The sequence below is a fragment of the Protopterus annectens genome, chromosome 13.part0 (assembly GCF_019279795.1).
Source record: "Protopterus annectens isolate FY-2018-M chromosome 13.part0, PAN1.0, whole genome shotgun sequence".
Taxonomy (NCBI): domain Eukaryota; kingdom Metazoa; phylum Chordata; order Ceratodontiformes; family Protopteridae; genus Protopterus; species Protopterus annectens.
In genome coordinates, this window is record NC_056747.1 from 744,771,061 (window position 1) to 744,788,159 (window position 17,099).

Consider the following 17,099-nt stretch of genomic DNA (forward strand, 5'->3'; position numbering starts at 1 on the left):
TGGGTCGATATTACGTGATTGAATGGTCAAATAGTCGCAACCCATAATAATCGAACTGCCACAATGTCGAATGGTTCAATGGAGATCTTCGTACAGTGTGGAAATGGAAGTTTTCCGTTGTCTGCACTGTAGTGCGATCTTGGAGTTGGTATATTTAAGTAGCGGGGGTGTGGGGGGTACAATTAAATGGTTTGTTTGGGTGGGTTTTTCTTTTTTTATTTTCCGTTCGACATTGTGGCGGTTCGTTTATTACTGGCCTACTATTACGTGTTTGACTATTTGACCATTCGATCACGTAATATAAACCCCATAGGCGTACTACTCCTCATACTGTTAAATGTACTTAGGCTAACGATCCCTCTATCATGAATATATTGTGTTACTTACTGTATTTACTCTATGTATATGTACTCTTTCTTCATCTTTTTGTCTGTTAATAATTATTGTACTATTGTGGAGCTTTTCTACCCGGGTCTCCTCTGAAAAAGGGCTTTCTGCTCAGGTGGACACTCCCGGTCAACAAATGTCAAATAAATAAATAAATCAATAAATAAAAAAAATCAAATCCTGTACCTTGTATCTGTGACATAAAGACCTTAACCATTATACAACCCCCCCCCCCCCCCATAAACACAAGCACAAGCAGGGCAAAATGGAGTCTTAACAGCTTTTAAAACAGTTTGTTCTTTGGAAGGACCTTTTTTTTCTGTCTGTTTTCTGTTTGACAGCTCTAAAGTGTTTTACTGAATTTCAGAGGCCTTGAAAACCAGTAAACCTCTTTGTGCTCATATTTTTTTTCTGTAACTAATAGTACATGGAGCAAATGAAGCTCCATATACTACAAAGAAATATGATGAGGTTGCACCGATCATAACACTAATTATATGTTCCTGACATGAATCCCAAGAAATGTATGCCTTCCTTTCAAGGTGAATTCTTTTGACATCCAAGTCTTGAACACATAATGCAGAGGATTATGATCAGGTCTCCCGATCATAACCAACTTATTGTGTATTTCAGATATGGATACCAAGAAAGTAACATGAAGAGTGAAACTCAAGAAGTGATCATAACGCTTTATTGTGTGTTCTCAACATGGATGACAAGATTTACTTCTTGAGTTTCACTCTTGAGGTGAATTGCTTTGCATCCATGTCTCAAGCACATAAGAAGCTAGTTAAGATTGAAGGCTTCTTAAACCTTTCTGAACAGTTCAAGTTTTCCAGCCCTATGATTGCTGGGTCTTTTCAAGTGGTTTCATATGGCTTGTCCAAAACGTAAAACATTCAGCACTGTATTCAATAAATGGGTTGAATTAGTGAGGTATAAACTGGTAAAATGGTGACCTGACATATGTTTCAGAAGTAATGGGCTACAGAATATACTTTACAGACTTTGGCAGATGTACTCTGGTGGAAGTTAATCCTGTTGTTTTCCATTGTAAGAGTTTAATGATTGTGTTTTACTATTTGGCCATTTATTTTGTAATCCTAATTTATATATTTTTGCTAAGTGTCATGGAACTACATTTCCTGACACTAAAGATTAGGTAATTACTACTGCAGAGATGTGTATTTCTATAGGTCATTTTAGACAACTTTATCATTTCGCTGAAACAAAAAGAGATTATTATCTTGTGTTAAAATCCAGTGCTGAGTAATGTGTTGTTACAGAAATAGCCAGTGATAATGCTCTCATTATATTACAGTTACAGTTTTGTGTCCTAGATGCGTGTGGCACTTATAATGACCAAAGGAAATGTTGAATGTTAATTAAAGTTTGTTAGAAACATATCTGAAGGAAGCTGCTTTGCTAAAAGGATGTTATATTAAGTAAAGGGGTATAAGAGCTTTATCCTCTACATCCGGATTGTGGGGGCTTGCAACTCTTATCACCAGGTATTATTATTAGGATTATTACTTTTTATTTATTTTTGTGGGATTGTTCTGTTGCTTATTCTATAGCTGATTAAGCATACCACATCTTATTCGTCCACATGTGCATTTTTATGTGGCTGATAGAGGGAATGCCAGGAATGAGAATATCAGCCTTAGGTCTGAACCAAGAAGAAGCTGCTTTAGGTGTCCAAAAGTGACACCAGAGTGGAGTGAATGATGTATTCCTAAGCCATAATGAATTATCTGGTGCAAGGAATATTCCAGAGCCATACTGACTTCTAAACTGTATAGTACTTTCCTGAATTATAATGACTGCTGCAGTGAGTGGCACGTTCTTGAAACATATCAACTGGTGTGGTCTGTGGCATGTTCAAGAGATTCAGTAACTGATGAACAACATGATATATTCCTGAGCCATAATGGATCTTGCAGTCAGTCACAGATTTTATAGCCACAGTGACAGATTTGGTTAATGGCATATTCTAGACCTACAGTGACTCCTGCACTACATGACTGCTGCAATGAAAAGCATGCTCCAGAGACACAGTGACTGATGTAGTTAATGGCATAATCCAGTGCAATAGGGACTCAGGCACTATATAGTTCATAGGTAAGTACAAGGCTAGCTGTCCTTGTAGGACATTTTAACAATAGCCAGTTTCCATTTTTGTGCTGAAAATTACCTATCCCATTTGGTTATAGATTGGCCTTACCCATCCCATACTCAATAATTATGTATTACCCCTAATGAGAATAACTGGGATCATAGCATAGATAATTATAGGGGACCTGTGTATGGGGAAAAGCATTTAGGAGCTGCCTCTGTCCATTAGTAGTATAAGGGGCAGTCCTAGGGTAAATGTTCTGTTTCCCATCCATAGCTCTAAGTTGCAACTGAGTACGAACAGGAATGAACTTTATTTTATGGGGATGAGGAATCTGTTCCAGAACAGCAGTATTCTCTGCGAGATATACCTATCCTTCCAAACTCTTCTGTTGATGTTGCAGAAGAGGTTTAGATCCCTAGACTGAATATTTCTGATGCTGTTTGACTTTCTGATGTGTAGTAAATCCATCAGTAATGGGTTGGAGGATCCCTTGTAAGTTAGACACGGGTTACCTCTTAACAGTCTGTAGGATACTGAGTTTAGTGACAGGGCTTTGCGTCAGTCCATGTAGAATGTGTTGTTTTGGCCTTTTATACTTTTATTAAGTTATGTAGGTGTTCCAGGTGTTCTATGTGTCTGGACAGATACATGCCAAAAGGGCAATTATATTCAATGATTGTCCTAATGAGGGCGGGGACAATTACAGCCCTAGATCTAGACACAATCCTGTGCACTATAGAAGGACTTTCTTACAACAACAGACACATGTCGGTCAAAAGTTAAGTCACTGGCCACAGAAGTTCACGAATCCTAAACTGGGTCAAATTCTGTGGGTTTATTGACTTCCCAAAGGATACAATAATGCATTTTTTTGCATTTAGTTTCAGTCCATGATTTTAGCATCAGTTATTTATTTGAGACAAAGCATCCTACAGGATGAATAAGTCATTTGGGAATTCAATGACTGCTCTTAACTTGCAGTTAACTGCAAACTTATTCAGCCAAAGCCTTTTAGTTTTGGTTATTACTTCAAAAAAGTAGATACCAGACAGGAGAAGTCCCAGCGGGGAACCACGGGGGACCTCACTGGTGACTGGTCTCTTTGTTGCAGTAACTTCCCCTATTCTGATTATCTGTGTCCTATCTGTGAGCTAGTTGGCAATCCAGCTGGTAGCATAGAGGTTTATTCCCAGGCTGCTAATTTAGCTTCTACTATGCCTGAGTGGGGAAATGTGTCAAAAGTTTTGGCACAGTCAAGGCATGTGGTGTGTACCATTTTGCCTTCATCCACTGCTTATATGACCTTTTAAAAAAAATACACCAGGCTGAGTAAGCATGACCTGCCCTTGACTAATCCAAACTGAGATGGGTGCATTGTTTGGAGGTTCCTTATGTCCTGACTGATTAGTTCCATGATAAGTCTTTTCATGACTTTGTGTATGAGACTGGTCAGACATATGGGGTTGTAATTGCCTGTGTCTGTGGAAGGTCATCTGTTATGCAGGGGAATGACTGTAGCTGTCCTCCATTCACTTGGTAGAAAACCTGCATGGAAGCTGAGATTGAACAGTGTTGTTATGGGTGTGGCTATACCTGAAATATGAATATGTAATATAAATATAAATATAAATATAAATGTGAATATGGTATATTCCTGACCCATATAGACTCTGTCAGTGAGTGACATGTTTCAGACTCATAGTGACTGATATGATTAATGGCGCATTCCAGAGCTACAGTGACCCCTTCGTAGTATGGTATGTTCATGAGTCCTAATGACTCTTGTAAGAAATAGCATTTTCAAAAATTACAGCGGCTCCAGTGTGTAGTATGTTCTAGAAAATATAGTGGCTAGTGTGTTCTAGAGCCACAGTGATTTCTGCAGTGAAAGGTATGTTCCAGAGCTAAATTTGTTCTTGTGGTGAATGATTTCATTGTTTAAGTTAAACAAAGGAACTTACTGCTGATACTGGAATTCGCAGTGTATGGATTAATGCCTACTTTCTCAGCTGATGCGAAAACTGTCTTCATATGGGATAGGGGTATAAGGGATTTAAATAGAATAAAATTCAACTAAACAGACTTTCTGGGCCTTAGAACTGTTTCTATCACCACCTTTGTATCTCTGTCAGCTGTACACTTTTATGCAAAGTGGGCTTTACAGAAATATACGTAACCATAGCAGAATCGTATATTTGGATACAAACTGTGAATTCAACCTGGGACTGGGAATCAAAAGCCTGAACGTAATATGTGCATGAGAGCAAGTTATGTCACTTTATAATCAAAAATGACTGAGTATACGTAAAAGAAATCCAACAATATTTGTACCAAGACTGAATTAAAAAAAAATACAACTCTGACTCAAGGAAACAAATATACTTTACAGACATCCTCTTACAATGATTGATCTAAAATACAAAATGTCCAGCTTCTGTGGAAATGTTCTTAATGGACAGTTGAAAATTGATATTCTGCTTGCAATAAAATTGTTTAATTCTGTTTTTATTATTTATCAGGAAGGCCAATGACACTATTGTAGAATAGGCAATTAAATAAGTGCTGCTGTACTCACATTGATATACTGAAAGGGCACTTACCAACACATTGTGGCTCCTTGTCATTCCAAAATGGCCTGGTAGCATTGATGCAGCTCAGTGTAGTCTCTCCTTGTATCTGGTATCCTGTGTCACAGTAAAAATAAGCTTCCCCTCCAGGATGGAGGCTGGTGACAGACACGTCTCCAAAGGATGGTCTCTGTGGAAACCCACAACTAAGCAAGTATGCTGCAAGAGAAGACAAATGCATGCAGGACAATCAGTTAGCACATTATTTTGGTAACAAGCTTAAAAATGCACCAGTTTATCACTCTTCCACTTTGAAAAATTCAGCATCAAAGTATACCTTTTTGAAAAAAAAAACAACACAGCCCAATCTTTCTTAGTGTGTTTCTTGACAAATGAAATTACCTCCAAAAAGTTATTTTTCTCCTACTTTTTTGCCAGTAGTTCTTTGTTTTTGTTTGGTAAATGGGTATAATAGGCCTGATTCAGGGGCTATTTTCAAGTGTATTGCCAAATCAGTGAAGAGGCTCTGTGACTAATGAGAGTCATAGAGTAGACAAACTAGAGGCTGAGAGCATTAAACTGTTGTATCCTGAATGGGATAAACTCAACAAATGAACACAATGCTGAAAGCTACTTATAGAAGGACTAAAGTATTATCTAAGGGGACACCAAATAAAATACTATTTGGTGTAAATGAACATCAGAAAGTTGTATTGTTTCACCTCATCCTGTTCTGTCACTGCAGGTACAACTGACATGAATGGTGCACTCAAAATTTCTACTCTCCTCTGAGTTGTTATGCTAAACTTGTAACTTGCACTTTGACTCTGATGTGCTTAAGAATATATATTATTCCTATCTGTTAACCTCTTAGAACAATAAATCTGGGCAAAGCAATAAATAAAAGTGGGACAAAAGTACAAAAATTGTGACAATTTTTAGATATTGCTCTTACAAAATGAGAAAGTTGATAGAAAAACAGGTTTGCACTAGCATGAATTTACTGAAGGGTATGAAGTCTGAAAATCAAATGTGTCATTAGTTTTTAACTTCAATTTTTAATGATTTGCCACTAATTTGCCAGAAAACCACAATTTTATGAAAAACAGACTAAAATATGAGGCACAAATCTGGACATTCTTCGAAAATCTGTACAGTTGAGAGGTATGAAATTTGTCTGAGATTCTTTTTTATCATGGAACAAACCTTATGCTATCTATGACAGCAGGATACCGGCTGAATTTGTAGTCACTAAAAGTGAGTGGCTGCTCCTGAGATTTGACATGATATCTTGTGCTGTTCTCTTTTCAAAACAGCAGGATATCACCATAAACCACTTTATAAGGAATAACGCAAAGAAAAAAATCACAGTAAAAGACTGCAAAAGTAGTTCTACACTGTAATTCGCACCAAATTTACTTGAAAAGGCATCTGTCAACTGATTTACACCTTCTTTGAATGAAACAAGCTAGATAACTAGTATGGCACTGCTGCAATCATTTTGGTATGAGATTACTTCCATTCTGCACTTGAAAAACAAAATATTTTAAATACAGTGCTTATGGTGGATGGATCTACTTGGGGAAAACATCAGGATGATTCAGGCTAGAACAAGATAAAAACAAGTAGGTGAGGAAAAGTACTGGACAGCAAAAAATACAGTCTTTATAAAAAGTAGAGGCCAGATTCTGTTTGTTGACAATTGGCAGATTTGCATATATCTCCTAGAAACCCACTCATTGATGCACTGTTGAATAATACAGTAGCCCACAAATTAGTGTAGCAAAGAACCAGAAATAAGAGCAAACAGATGAGCGTGGTGATGAAGGAGGCAAAAACAGCAACCTTTCACCTTTTCATCACTTCCTCTTTTACCCCCTGGTCTGCCAGTCCTCAATTACATCAGTTGTATGTGATATAGCCCTTTGTCAAACAAGCCCCCACAGGTAGAAACTGACCTCAGGAGTAAAAGTTTCAGGGTATGGCACTAGGTGCATATATATGTGTGTGTGTGTGTGTGTGTGTGTCTGTGTGTGTTAGGGGTAATAGGAGTTGTGAGGGCTAACAGCAAAACTCAGCCATTGTCTATGTGTTCCAAAGTGTTTTTGTCATGGGTCTATCACAGTATCCCTTTTATAGGGTCTCCATGTGCAGTTCCCCCATGTAAATGATATATGCATGCTTCTGTGCACAAACCAACCCAGGGGACTGCTGACATGCCTATGAAAGCTGCTATGACCCCACTCACAACCAAGGGACAACCTTTCAGTGGTTGCAAACTGATCGGCCGCTCAATACTCAAAAGCAAAAACAAAAAAGGAAAAAAAAACATTCTGAATATCAGGAGAAGCATGCTCTAGAAACTAGAATAATGAGCTATTAATGAACATAGTGAGTTCTGCAAACAAATCTGGGCTTCATTCCTACAGCACTTGCTTTGATATTTTAGGACTTCGTTCTGTAAACAAATCTGGGCTTGATTCCTACTGGCTTTGATATTTTAGGACTTCAGCAGCTCAATTAACCTTTCCCACTGCTGTTGACTCACTCTTGAAGTAGGCAGCCATGTTAAGTGTGCCTTAACCAATTATTAAAAAGTTACATCAAGAAAAATGCATGTCTTTCAGAGAAAGACTAGAATGAGAAATAAAGAGAAACCAAAGCAGTCACTTTGAAAACAGGTTTTAATATTGGGGGAGGGGGTGCTGATAACATACCTAACTTCTGATGAATGGCATAACCTGATATAACTTGTAATGCACTGCACTGCTGGACATATATGCAGATTTGCATAAAAATAAAACAGACTGATTAATTCGACTTCACACAGAACTGCAAAGTATTAAACAATCTCTCAGTGCAATCAGCAAAGACTCCTGCTGCTGCTGTCTAGGTCCTTTCTGATTGAGCTAACAGACCATTTGCTACTATGCAGCACTGCTTAAAGCTGAATTAATTCAAATTATTTATTAGAATCTGCACACACACACACACACACACACACACACACACACACACACACACACACACACACACACACACACACACACACACACACACACACACACACACACTCATGAGTCTGTATGTGTGTCTTTGTGTGAATATATAGTCCATGATGCATTGCATTACAAGTCATGTTTACTTATTTTTCAGCCCACTACATTGTCATCACCTCACTTGAACTTTGCTTCTAACTTCTGACCTCAATCCCATTCCATTCTAACAAGCCCCTACTCTGAGTGTCACTCCTTCCCTATCCATTGCTTTATTGTGATATATTGACCCTTTAACTTTGGCTTCACAGGGTTGATGAGGACCAGAGTCATAGCTAAACTAATTGGAACTGTATATCAACTTCCAGAATGCAACCTTAAAGCAGGGCTATAATGAAAATTGTTTGCATTACAGTTGTTCTTTGGGACTGCTTTTCACTATTACTGTACACTGTTCTCTGAAAGTGCTATCATTGTCACAACAGCTCACATCTACTAAACTTCCATCTTGAGAAAATTGGGGTATCACTCACATAATGTGACTGAACTTAATCAGTTATTGATTAATCTATTATCAGGACAAAGTAACAAGCAGTTTCCAGAAAATAGAAAAGCAGAAGTCACAGTGGGAATTACAAGGACTGCTGTGGATACCTGATGACATTGTTAATTTGACCTCATAGGCATTTGGATACACACTGAGAAAAGATAGTATGGTTATTTAGATATCAAATATCTCAGATCTTTAAACAAGTTCATTGCTTAAGGTTTTACTGTGACCAGACATGCTGGGTCTCAGCTTTGCGACCTTGGTACCACCCCTACCTCTGGAAACAGCAGCTGTTCTATGCAGATGACCACCCTTCCAAAATGGGGCCCTTTACTAGACCTTCATCCATTGCCTCATACTCACTTATCAAGCAGCAGCTGGCTTAGGCTCCCATCTTGTGATAACCAGTTCCTTAGTTTGTTCAATAAACACGTCAAAGGACAGTTCAGTGCCATGATCACTGCTTACAGTTATGGGTTTTCAGGGCCCCTTAACCTTACAAGTCTCCACCCAGTCAGGGCTGCCAATATTTGATAACCTATGTCTTAACTTCATCACTGAACACTTCTGAGGACAGTTCAGTTGCATGATCACTGCTTATTGCTGTGGGTCTTTGGGCTCCTTAACCTTACAAGGTTCCACCCAATTAGGGCTCAAATCATATGATAACCAATGCCTTAGCTCCTTCAATCAACACATTCTAGGAGAGTTCAGTGACAGGGTTACTGCTTATTGCTGTGGGTCTTTGGAATCCCTTAACCTTACAAGGCTCCATCCAGTCAGGGCAACAAAGACATTCAGCAGTGGGTCTTATGTTTTCATTGCTTGGAAGGCCATTATGTTCAGCTGTAAAATGAAGACAAGGTATGGAATAACTCTTTTGATCAGGTAAAGAGGCAAAGAATTAATCAGATTTCAGAAAGCTAGTTAAGGAAAATAATAATAATAATGAACTGCCTCAACAGCCACATTTTTTCAAAACATCTGTATCTATACAGAAACGTCCACATTTCTTTAAAATAATTGTTTTAATTGTCTTAATTACCATTAAAACCTAGGAGAAGGGTGGAAGGGTCAAATGTTGGGAGCAGTGCCATCATTTACTTGGGATCAATGTTTTTTCTCTTAAGCCTGACGTTTCCTGTTTGTGCATTGCCATTGAGGCTTAAAGGGTTTGCACACAGTGGGCATCTGTGAGGATGTGAGGAAGTACCTCGATTGGTCCCTGGCATCTAGTGGAAATGTCTAAGCAGAGATTGCACCCAGCCCTCTCACCTCAAAGATGAAAGCAGACTTCTGCTAGTTATACTTATCTGCCTCAAGCCACACATTGAACTCAGGACATCCAGGTCATAGTGAGGCTTTTATCTGTCTATATCATGTAGCTGCCTGCTTTGGTCTGTCTTTCAGTCTTCTGATATTTTACTAAATGAACAGATTTATACCTTAGACTCCCATCTTAATAGTTTCAGAAGGGCTTTTTATGCTGATCCCAGTGCTGAATAATCATTTTTGGTTTGCCATTTAAATATAGTGGTAAGAGCCACACCCACCAGCTATTTAAAAACATAGAGTTCATGCTCCATCCAGTAGGCATTTTTTCCTACTATGCACTGCTTTGCAGCTTAAGTACAATTGTCTGTCTTCTGTGCTGTTGCCTTTTTGATTGTATCCAAATTAGAAGCAATATCCATTCAATGCAATTACAGTTTAGGAAGTATAGGACAGTGGTGCAGCGGTTAGCATTGCCACCTCACAGCAAGAGGTTCTCCTGTTTGATTCTCAGCTGGGGTGCCTTCTGTGTGGAGTCTGCATGTCCTCCCTGTGGTCGCGTGGGTTTCCTCCGGGTGCTCCGGTTTCCTCCCACATCCCAAAGACATGCTATAGGTGGATTGGACACTCTAAATTGGCCCTAGGTGTGAGTGTGTGCATGTGTGTGCCTTCTGTGGAAGGTTGGGCGCCGGGCTGGCAACTCAACACTGTAAAACTCCACTGCCAATCATGAGCGGACAGGTGATCTGCTGTGGTGACCCCTAACCGAGAAACAGCCGAAAGAAGAAGAAGAAGGACAGTAGTTGCTAGCCACTGCATTGAGTCACTTTTCAACCTATAAACAGATTAGGATTCTCATTTGTTCATGACCATGACCAAAATCACATAAAAAAATGCAAACAAGAGAAACCCAAATGCCTTGCAACATTTACTCCTCCACTCCATAATGCATTTATAAAAATGCAGCCTGAAAGCTGCTTTTAAGAGAATATCTGTCATCTAGGTACCAAATGAAGAGCAAGATGAAGCCCTTTGCTAGTTTTACTGCACAATATAGGAAAGGAAGTCCATTCTTGCCTGCAGCTGAAATGAGCCTTAAACCTGCATACACTGCAAATACTAATGGAATTCAGGGAGTTAACGTAAGATGCCTCAATCCCAACATATTATGGTGCCACTGTTTACCAGGGATTGAGTACTACAATTTGAAGGAACAAACCAGGTATCCCTGGGGACCAGCGGTGAGTAGATGTTGGTGTATGCGGAAGGTAAACATAGAAAGCTATTAAAAGGTAAGAAAAATACCAATGGTTCTTCCTTCAGGTAGTGCATATGGTTCACAGGTAAATACTAAGTATCAGTCTGCAGGTAATTATGAGCCTAGCCAATAACCAGAGGTGAGAATTAAACCTTGTACCTCGTATCTGTGAGGTAAAGACCTTAACCATTATGCCAGTCATGCCTCGGTTTATATTTAGGTTCTCTGTAACTTTCACTAAATTAAGTCGTACATGCTGAATTCTGCATGGCAAAAATGAAACCTTCACACTGTGCATTTGTTTTGAAGGTGTTTACTGTATCAATACTCAACTATCTTGGATCAACATTTAAGACACTCTTTGAAACAACAGACGTTATAACTGTGTCTAACAAGGTTTCAGACCATGAAATCCTGAAGCTGTATCTTTTGCCTCTAAGTACTTAATGACATAATCCTGCTTTTATGTCTCAAAACCACTGTGAATGTGCAATTCATAAAGTAAATTATCATATGATTAGGTTTACAATAGTCAAACAATAGCAAGACACTGTCTTCTGAAGAATATTAGTCATATGAGCACAGCTGCAAACACTGAAATGACAAGATTTTGCTTTATGAATGTACATGACACATTTAAAAAATTAATTGGTTTAAAATGACTAATAAATGTAATTTAGATATAGCAGCTACATTTAGGAGATAACTGTTACTGTTTCTCATTTTGCTAGTCTTTAATCCCTTTCAGTTATTTTTTATTTAACTAACCTACCAAAATGCTAAACCATATTTTTAATGAATGCATGCAAATTATTTGTATCTGTATGACTCTCTTTATCTGTGTTAGGATTGATGCAATGTTTGTTTATAATTATAAATTACCATTGAAGAGAAGTTGCCTTTGTTTTTTAATCAACTTTTACTATTGGTTCAGAGTGTATAGTACAATGTAATACTACATATATACACCTATTCAGTTACATATAACATATGAAGCATCCTAACTAATAAGATGGGGCATTATCTGGCAGTCCAATGCACATGATTAAGGCTGTTTGCTGTTAACAACTTTCACACCGTGGTCCTGGGTTTGAGTCTCATATTCTCCATTTGCATACTGTGTGGCTCTAAGCAAATCATTTAACCAAGTACTCTCACTTCATCCTTCAAAAATATTTTCCAAGTGGGTTTACCTTATGTTATAAAATAAAATAAATTCAAATATAATTATGAAGGGCTGTATCTAATCACCCTATAGTATAAGGCAGCTGCTTACTGAGATGGACACTTATACAATATTCCCATGCCACCTATGGGACGCCTGCAAGTTGTTATGTATTATATTGCATCAAACCTGTAGCAGCAGCATGGGACAGCACATGTGAGTAAATGCCACGTACACATATATCACAATGGCCACAGCAGTAAAGGCATGTGTGCTAATAGTGCTGTGTGAAAAAATATGGGTTAACCCTTCTATTGCTTTGAAAAGCAATGCATTAGGAAAATTCTGGTTGGTGTATGTTAGCAATATGCCTTTTTTGAGTGATCAGATATACATTATGGCTGTGCGTATGATGGGGACACTTAAGAGTTACACAGAGGGTTAAGGCTGGTACTGAACCTCACTTTGTAATTTAACATTTTAAGGCCCTTATATTTGCTGTAAGGTAAACAGCTTAATAACCTAGAACACATTTCCAGGTCACCTCTGAGAAAAGGACCTGTTTAACTGATCTTACCTGGTTATAAAACAAAAAAAAAAACAGAATAATTACTAGCACCAGTTCAATCTACTACAGTTCTTCAATGCCTTCTTTAGTTTAATCTTAACCCTTAATTTACTTAGGTACTTAAACTTAAGCACAGTACAAAATAAGAACAATAAACCCACCATTAAACTGATGAGTTACTTACTGGATCCATTAAGGATCAGTTTAGTTTGTCTCCATAATGACCTATTGGCTTTTGGTAAGGATTTCTGGGTGACAGTGTTCTTTATATGGCTATGGGGACACAGCCTACATCTTGTATTGGTGATGGATTATGGCTGGCAAGACTCCATTCCTTCAGGTTTCAGTCCTCAATTTTCTAGCTCCCCTTCCCAGGACAGGGAACATGGTAGCAAGACATCATCCATTTCGTCCACCATCTATATGCATATGTCACTTCTAATAATCCCTCTTTTTGGCCTCAGCAAAAGAGGTCAGTGCATACTGAGACCTGAGTCCTTCACCAGGAAAAAGAGGAAGACTTCTGAGATGAAGGTCACTCCATATATTCTCACCAAGTTCTAGTAATGGTCTGAGTACATTCTCAGATTTCTCACTTTCTTTAATTCAATAACAAGCGCCATATATATATATATTTTTTGGTTTTGTAATATTGTCAGCTGTTTCGTTAATGCTTAGGTGCAAATATTTAATAATTTACTTAATAAATACACAAATGAATAAAAAGATTGAGTCTAATTCATTTCTTATTTTAAGGCTTTCTATTGTGCTGTTATTTACACTGGCTGAACTGGGATTGGGACATTTCTAAACTGAGTAAAGCCTTTGTTTTGCTGTAGAAAGATATGAGGCTACTGTCATTTAAGAAATTCTACATCCAACTGTGAATGTTAGTACCAAAAATTAAAATAAATATAAAAAATGCACTCAAAAAAGAGCAGAATAAAAATCTGAAGCAGCTTGGAATTGCCAGGACACTTGCACTCTTTCAATTTTTCAAAACTGAAAATGAGATAAAAAAATGACAAACAACATATGGGAAATACGGGGGTACTATAAACAATTCTGGCAGCCTGATAGGGAAAATTAGATTGCAGTCTTGAAAGCAAAAAAGAGGAAGACATTTAATATAGTAAATGGAAGGAACAGTGTAACATATGAGGAGAAGCTAAGAGGCCAAACATCTTCCATAAGAAATTATAAGTGCTAGGGGTATATGGTATGGGTATATAAGGCACCAGGCTGTAAATGTGATGGTAATACTCGGATAAGGCAGGACAGGGCAGAATGGCAGGCAAAAGCATGTCTAGCATATAAGGAGAATACAATCTATTTAATTTTATAGAAGAAAAGACTTGCTCAGAGGGGGATCTAAGACATTTGAGTGCTTTAATGCAGCTCGTATTACTGGATGGATGGAATGGAAGCTGGTAGTGGGAAGCTGCCTTAGGTAGGTGTGGTACTTCAAAGGACTAGCTCCACCTATGCTCTCCTTCTATAGTAATACTGATGATAGCTGTCTTGGGTAGGTGTGGAACTTCAGAGGACTAGCTCCACCTCTGCTCTCCTTCTACAGTAATACTGATGATAGCTGTCTTGGGTAGGTGTGGAACTTCAGAGGACTAGCTCCACCTCTGCTCTCCTTCTACAGTAATACTGATGATAGCTGCCTTGGGTAGGTGTGGAACTTCAGAGGACTAGCTCCACCTCTGCTCTCCTTCTACAGTAATACTGATGATAGCTGCCTTGGGTAGGTGTGGTACTTCAGAGGACTAGCTCCACCTCTGCTCTCCTTCTACAGTAATACTGATGATAGCTGCCTTGGGTAGGTGTGGTACTTCAGAGGACTAGCTCCACCTCTGCTCTCCTTCTACAGTAATACTGATGATAGCTGCTTTGGGTAGGTGTGGTACTTCAGAGGACTAGCTCCACCTCTGCTCTCCTTCTACAGTAATACTGATGATAGCTGCCTTGGGTAGGTGTGGTACTTCAGAGGACTAGCTCCACCTCTGCTCTCCTTCTACAGTAATACTGATGATAGCTGCCTTGGGTAGGTGTGGTACTTCAGAGGACTAGCTCAACCTCTGCTCTCCTTCTACAGTAATACTGATGATAGCTGCCTTGGGTAGGTGTGGTACTTCAGAGGACTAGCTCCACCTCTGCTCTCCTTCTACAGTAATACTGATGATAGCTGCCTTGGGTAGTTGTGGTACTTCAGAGGACTAGCTCCACCTCTGCTCTCCTTCTACAGTAATACTGATGATAGCTGCCTTGGGTAGGTGTGGTACTTCAGAGGACTAGCTCCACCTCTGCTCTCCTTCTACAGTAATACTGATGATAGCTGCCTTGGGTAGGTGTGGTACTTCAGAGGACTAGCTCCACCTCTGCTCTCCTTCTACAGTAATACTGATGATAGCTGCCTTGGGTAGGTGTGGTACTTCAGAGGACTAGCTCCACCTCTGCTCTCCTTCTACAGTAATACTGATGATAGCTGCCTTGGGTAGGTGTGGTACTTCAGAGGACTAGCTCCACCTCTGCTCTCCTTCTACAGTAATACTGATGATAGCTGCCTTGGGTAGGTGTGGTACTTCAGAGGACTAGCTCCACCTCTGCTCTCCTTCTACAGTAATACTGATGATAGCTGCCTTGGGTAGGTGTGGTACTTCAGAGGACTAGCTCCACCTCTGCTCTCCTTCTACAGTAATACTGATGATAGCTGCCTTGGGTAGGTGTGGTACTTCAGAGGACTAGCTCCACCTCTGCTCTCCTTCTACAGTAATACTGATGATAGCTGCCTTGGGTAGGTGTGGTACTTCAGAGGACTAGCTCCACCTCTGCTCTCCTTCTACAGTAATACTGATGATAGCTGCCTTGGGTAGGTGTGGTACTTCAGAGGACTAGCTCCACCTCTGCTCTCCTTCTACAGTAATACTGATGATAGCTGCCTTGGGTAGGTGTGGTACTTCAGAGGACTAGCTCCACCTCTGCTCTCCTTCTACAGTAATACTGATGATAGCTGCCTTGGGTAGGTGTGGTACTTCAGAGGACTAGCTCCACCTCTGCTCTCCTTCTACAGTAATACTGATGATAGCTGCCTTGGGTAGGTGTGGTACTTCAGAGGACTAGCTCCACCTCTGCTCTCCTTCTACAGTAATACTGATGATAGCTGCCTTGGGTAGGTGTGGTACTTCAGAGGACTAGCTCCATCTCTGCTCTCCTTCTACAGTAATACTGATGATAGCTGCCTTGGGTAGGTGTGGTACTTCAGAGGACTAGCTCCACCTCTGCTCTCCTTCTACAGTAATACTGATGATAGCTGCCTTGGGTAGGTGTGGTACTTCAGAGGACTAGCTCCACCTCTGCTCTCCTTCTACAGTAATACTGATGATAGCTGCCTTGGGTAGGTGTGGTACTTCAGAGGACTAGCTCCACCTCTGCTCTCCTTCTACAGTAATACTGATGATAGCTGCCTTGGGTAGGTGTGGTACTTCAGAGGACTAGCTCCACCTCTGCTCTCCTTCTACAGTAATACTGATGATAGCTGCCTTGGGTAGGTGTGGTACTTCAGAGGACTAGCTCCACCTCTGCTCTCCTTCTACAGTAATACTGATGATAGCTGCCTTGGGTAGGTGTGGTACTTCAGAGGACTAGCTCCACCTCTGCTCTCCTTCTACAGTAATACTGATGATAGCTGCCTTGGGTAGGTGTGGTACTTCAGAGGACTAGCTCCACCTCTGCTCTCCTTCTACAGTAATACTGATGATAGCTGCCTTGGGTAGGTGTGGTACTTCAGAGGACTAGCTCCACCTCTGCTCTCCTTCTACAGTAATACTGATGATAGCTGCCTTGGGTAGGTGTGGTACTTCAGAGGACTAGCTCCACCTCTGCTCTCCTTCTACAGTAATACTGATGATAGCTGCCTTGGGGTGTGGTACTTCAGAGGACTAGCTCCACCTCTGCTCTCCTTCTACAGTAATACTGATGATAGCTGCCTTGGGTAGGTGTGGTACTTCAGAGGACTAGCTCCACCTCTGCTCTCCTTCTACAGTAATACTGATGATAGCTGCCTTGGGTAGGTGTGGTACTTCAGAGGACTAGCTCCACCTCTGCTCTCCTTCTACAGTAATACTGATGATAGCTGCCTTGGGTAGGTGTGGTACTTCAGAGGACTAGCTCCACCTCTGCTCTCCTTCTACAGTAATACTGATGATAGCTGC

General features: G+C 39.9%; 1 protein-coding gene across 3 annotated transcripts in view; it reads right to left on the reverse strand.

Annotated features, from left to right (window-relative positions):
* Positions 1-17,099, reverse strand: part of SEZ6 (seizure related 6 homolog) — a 2,840,429-nt gene that overhangs the window by 665,325 nt on the left and 2,158,005 nt on the right. For all 3 annotated transcript variants that reach the window (XM_044054437.1, XM_044054436.1, XM_044054435.1), the window contains exon 5: positions 5,107-5,292. In XM_044054437.1, the coding sequence (XP_043910372.1) occupies positions 5,107-5,292 (186 nt within the window). The remainder of the gene's footprint in view (positions 1-5,106; positions 5,293-17,099) is intronic.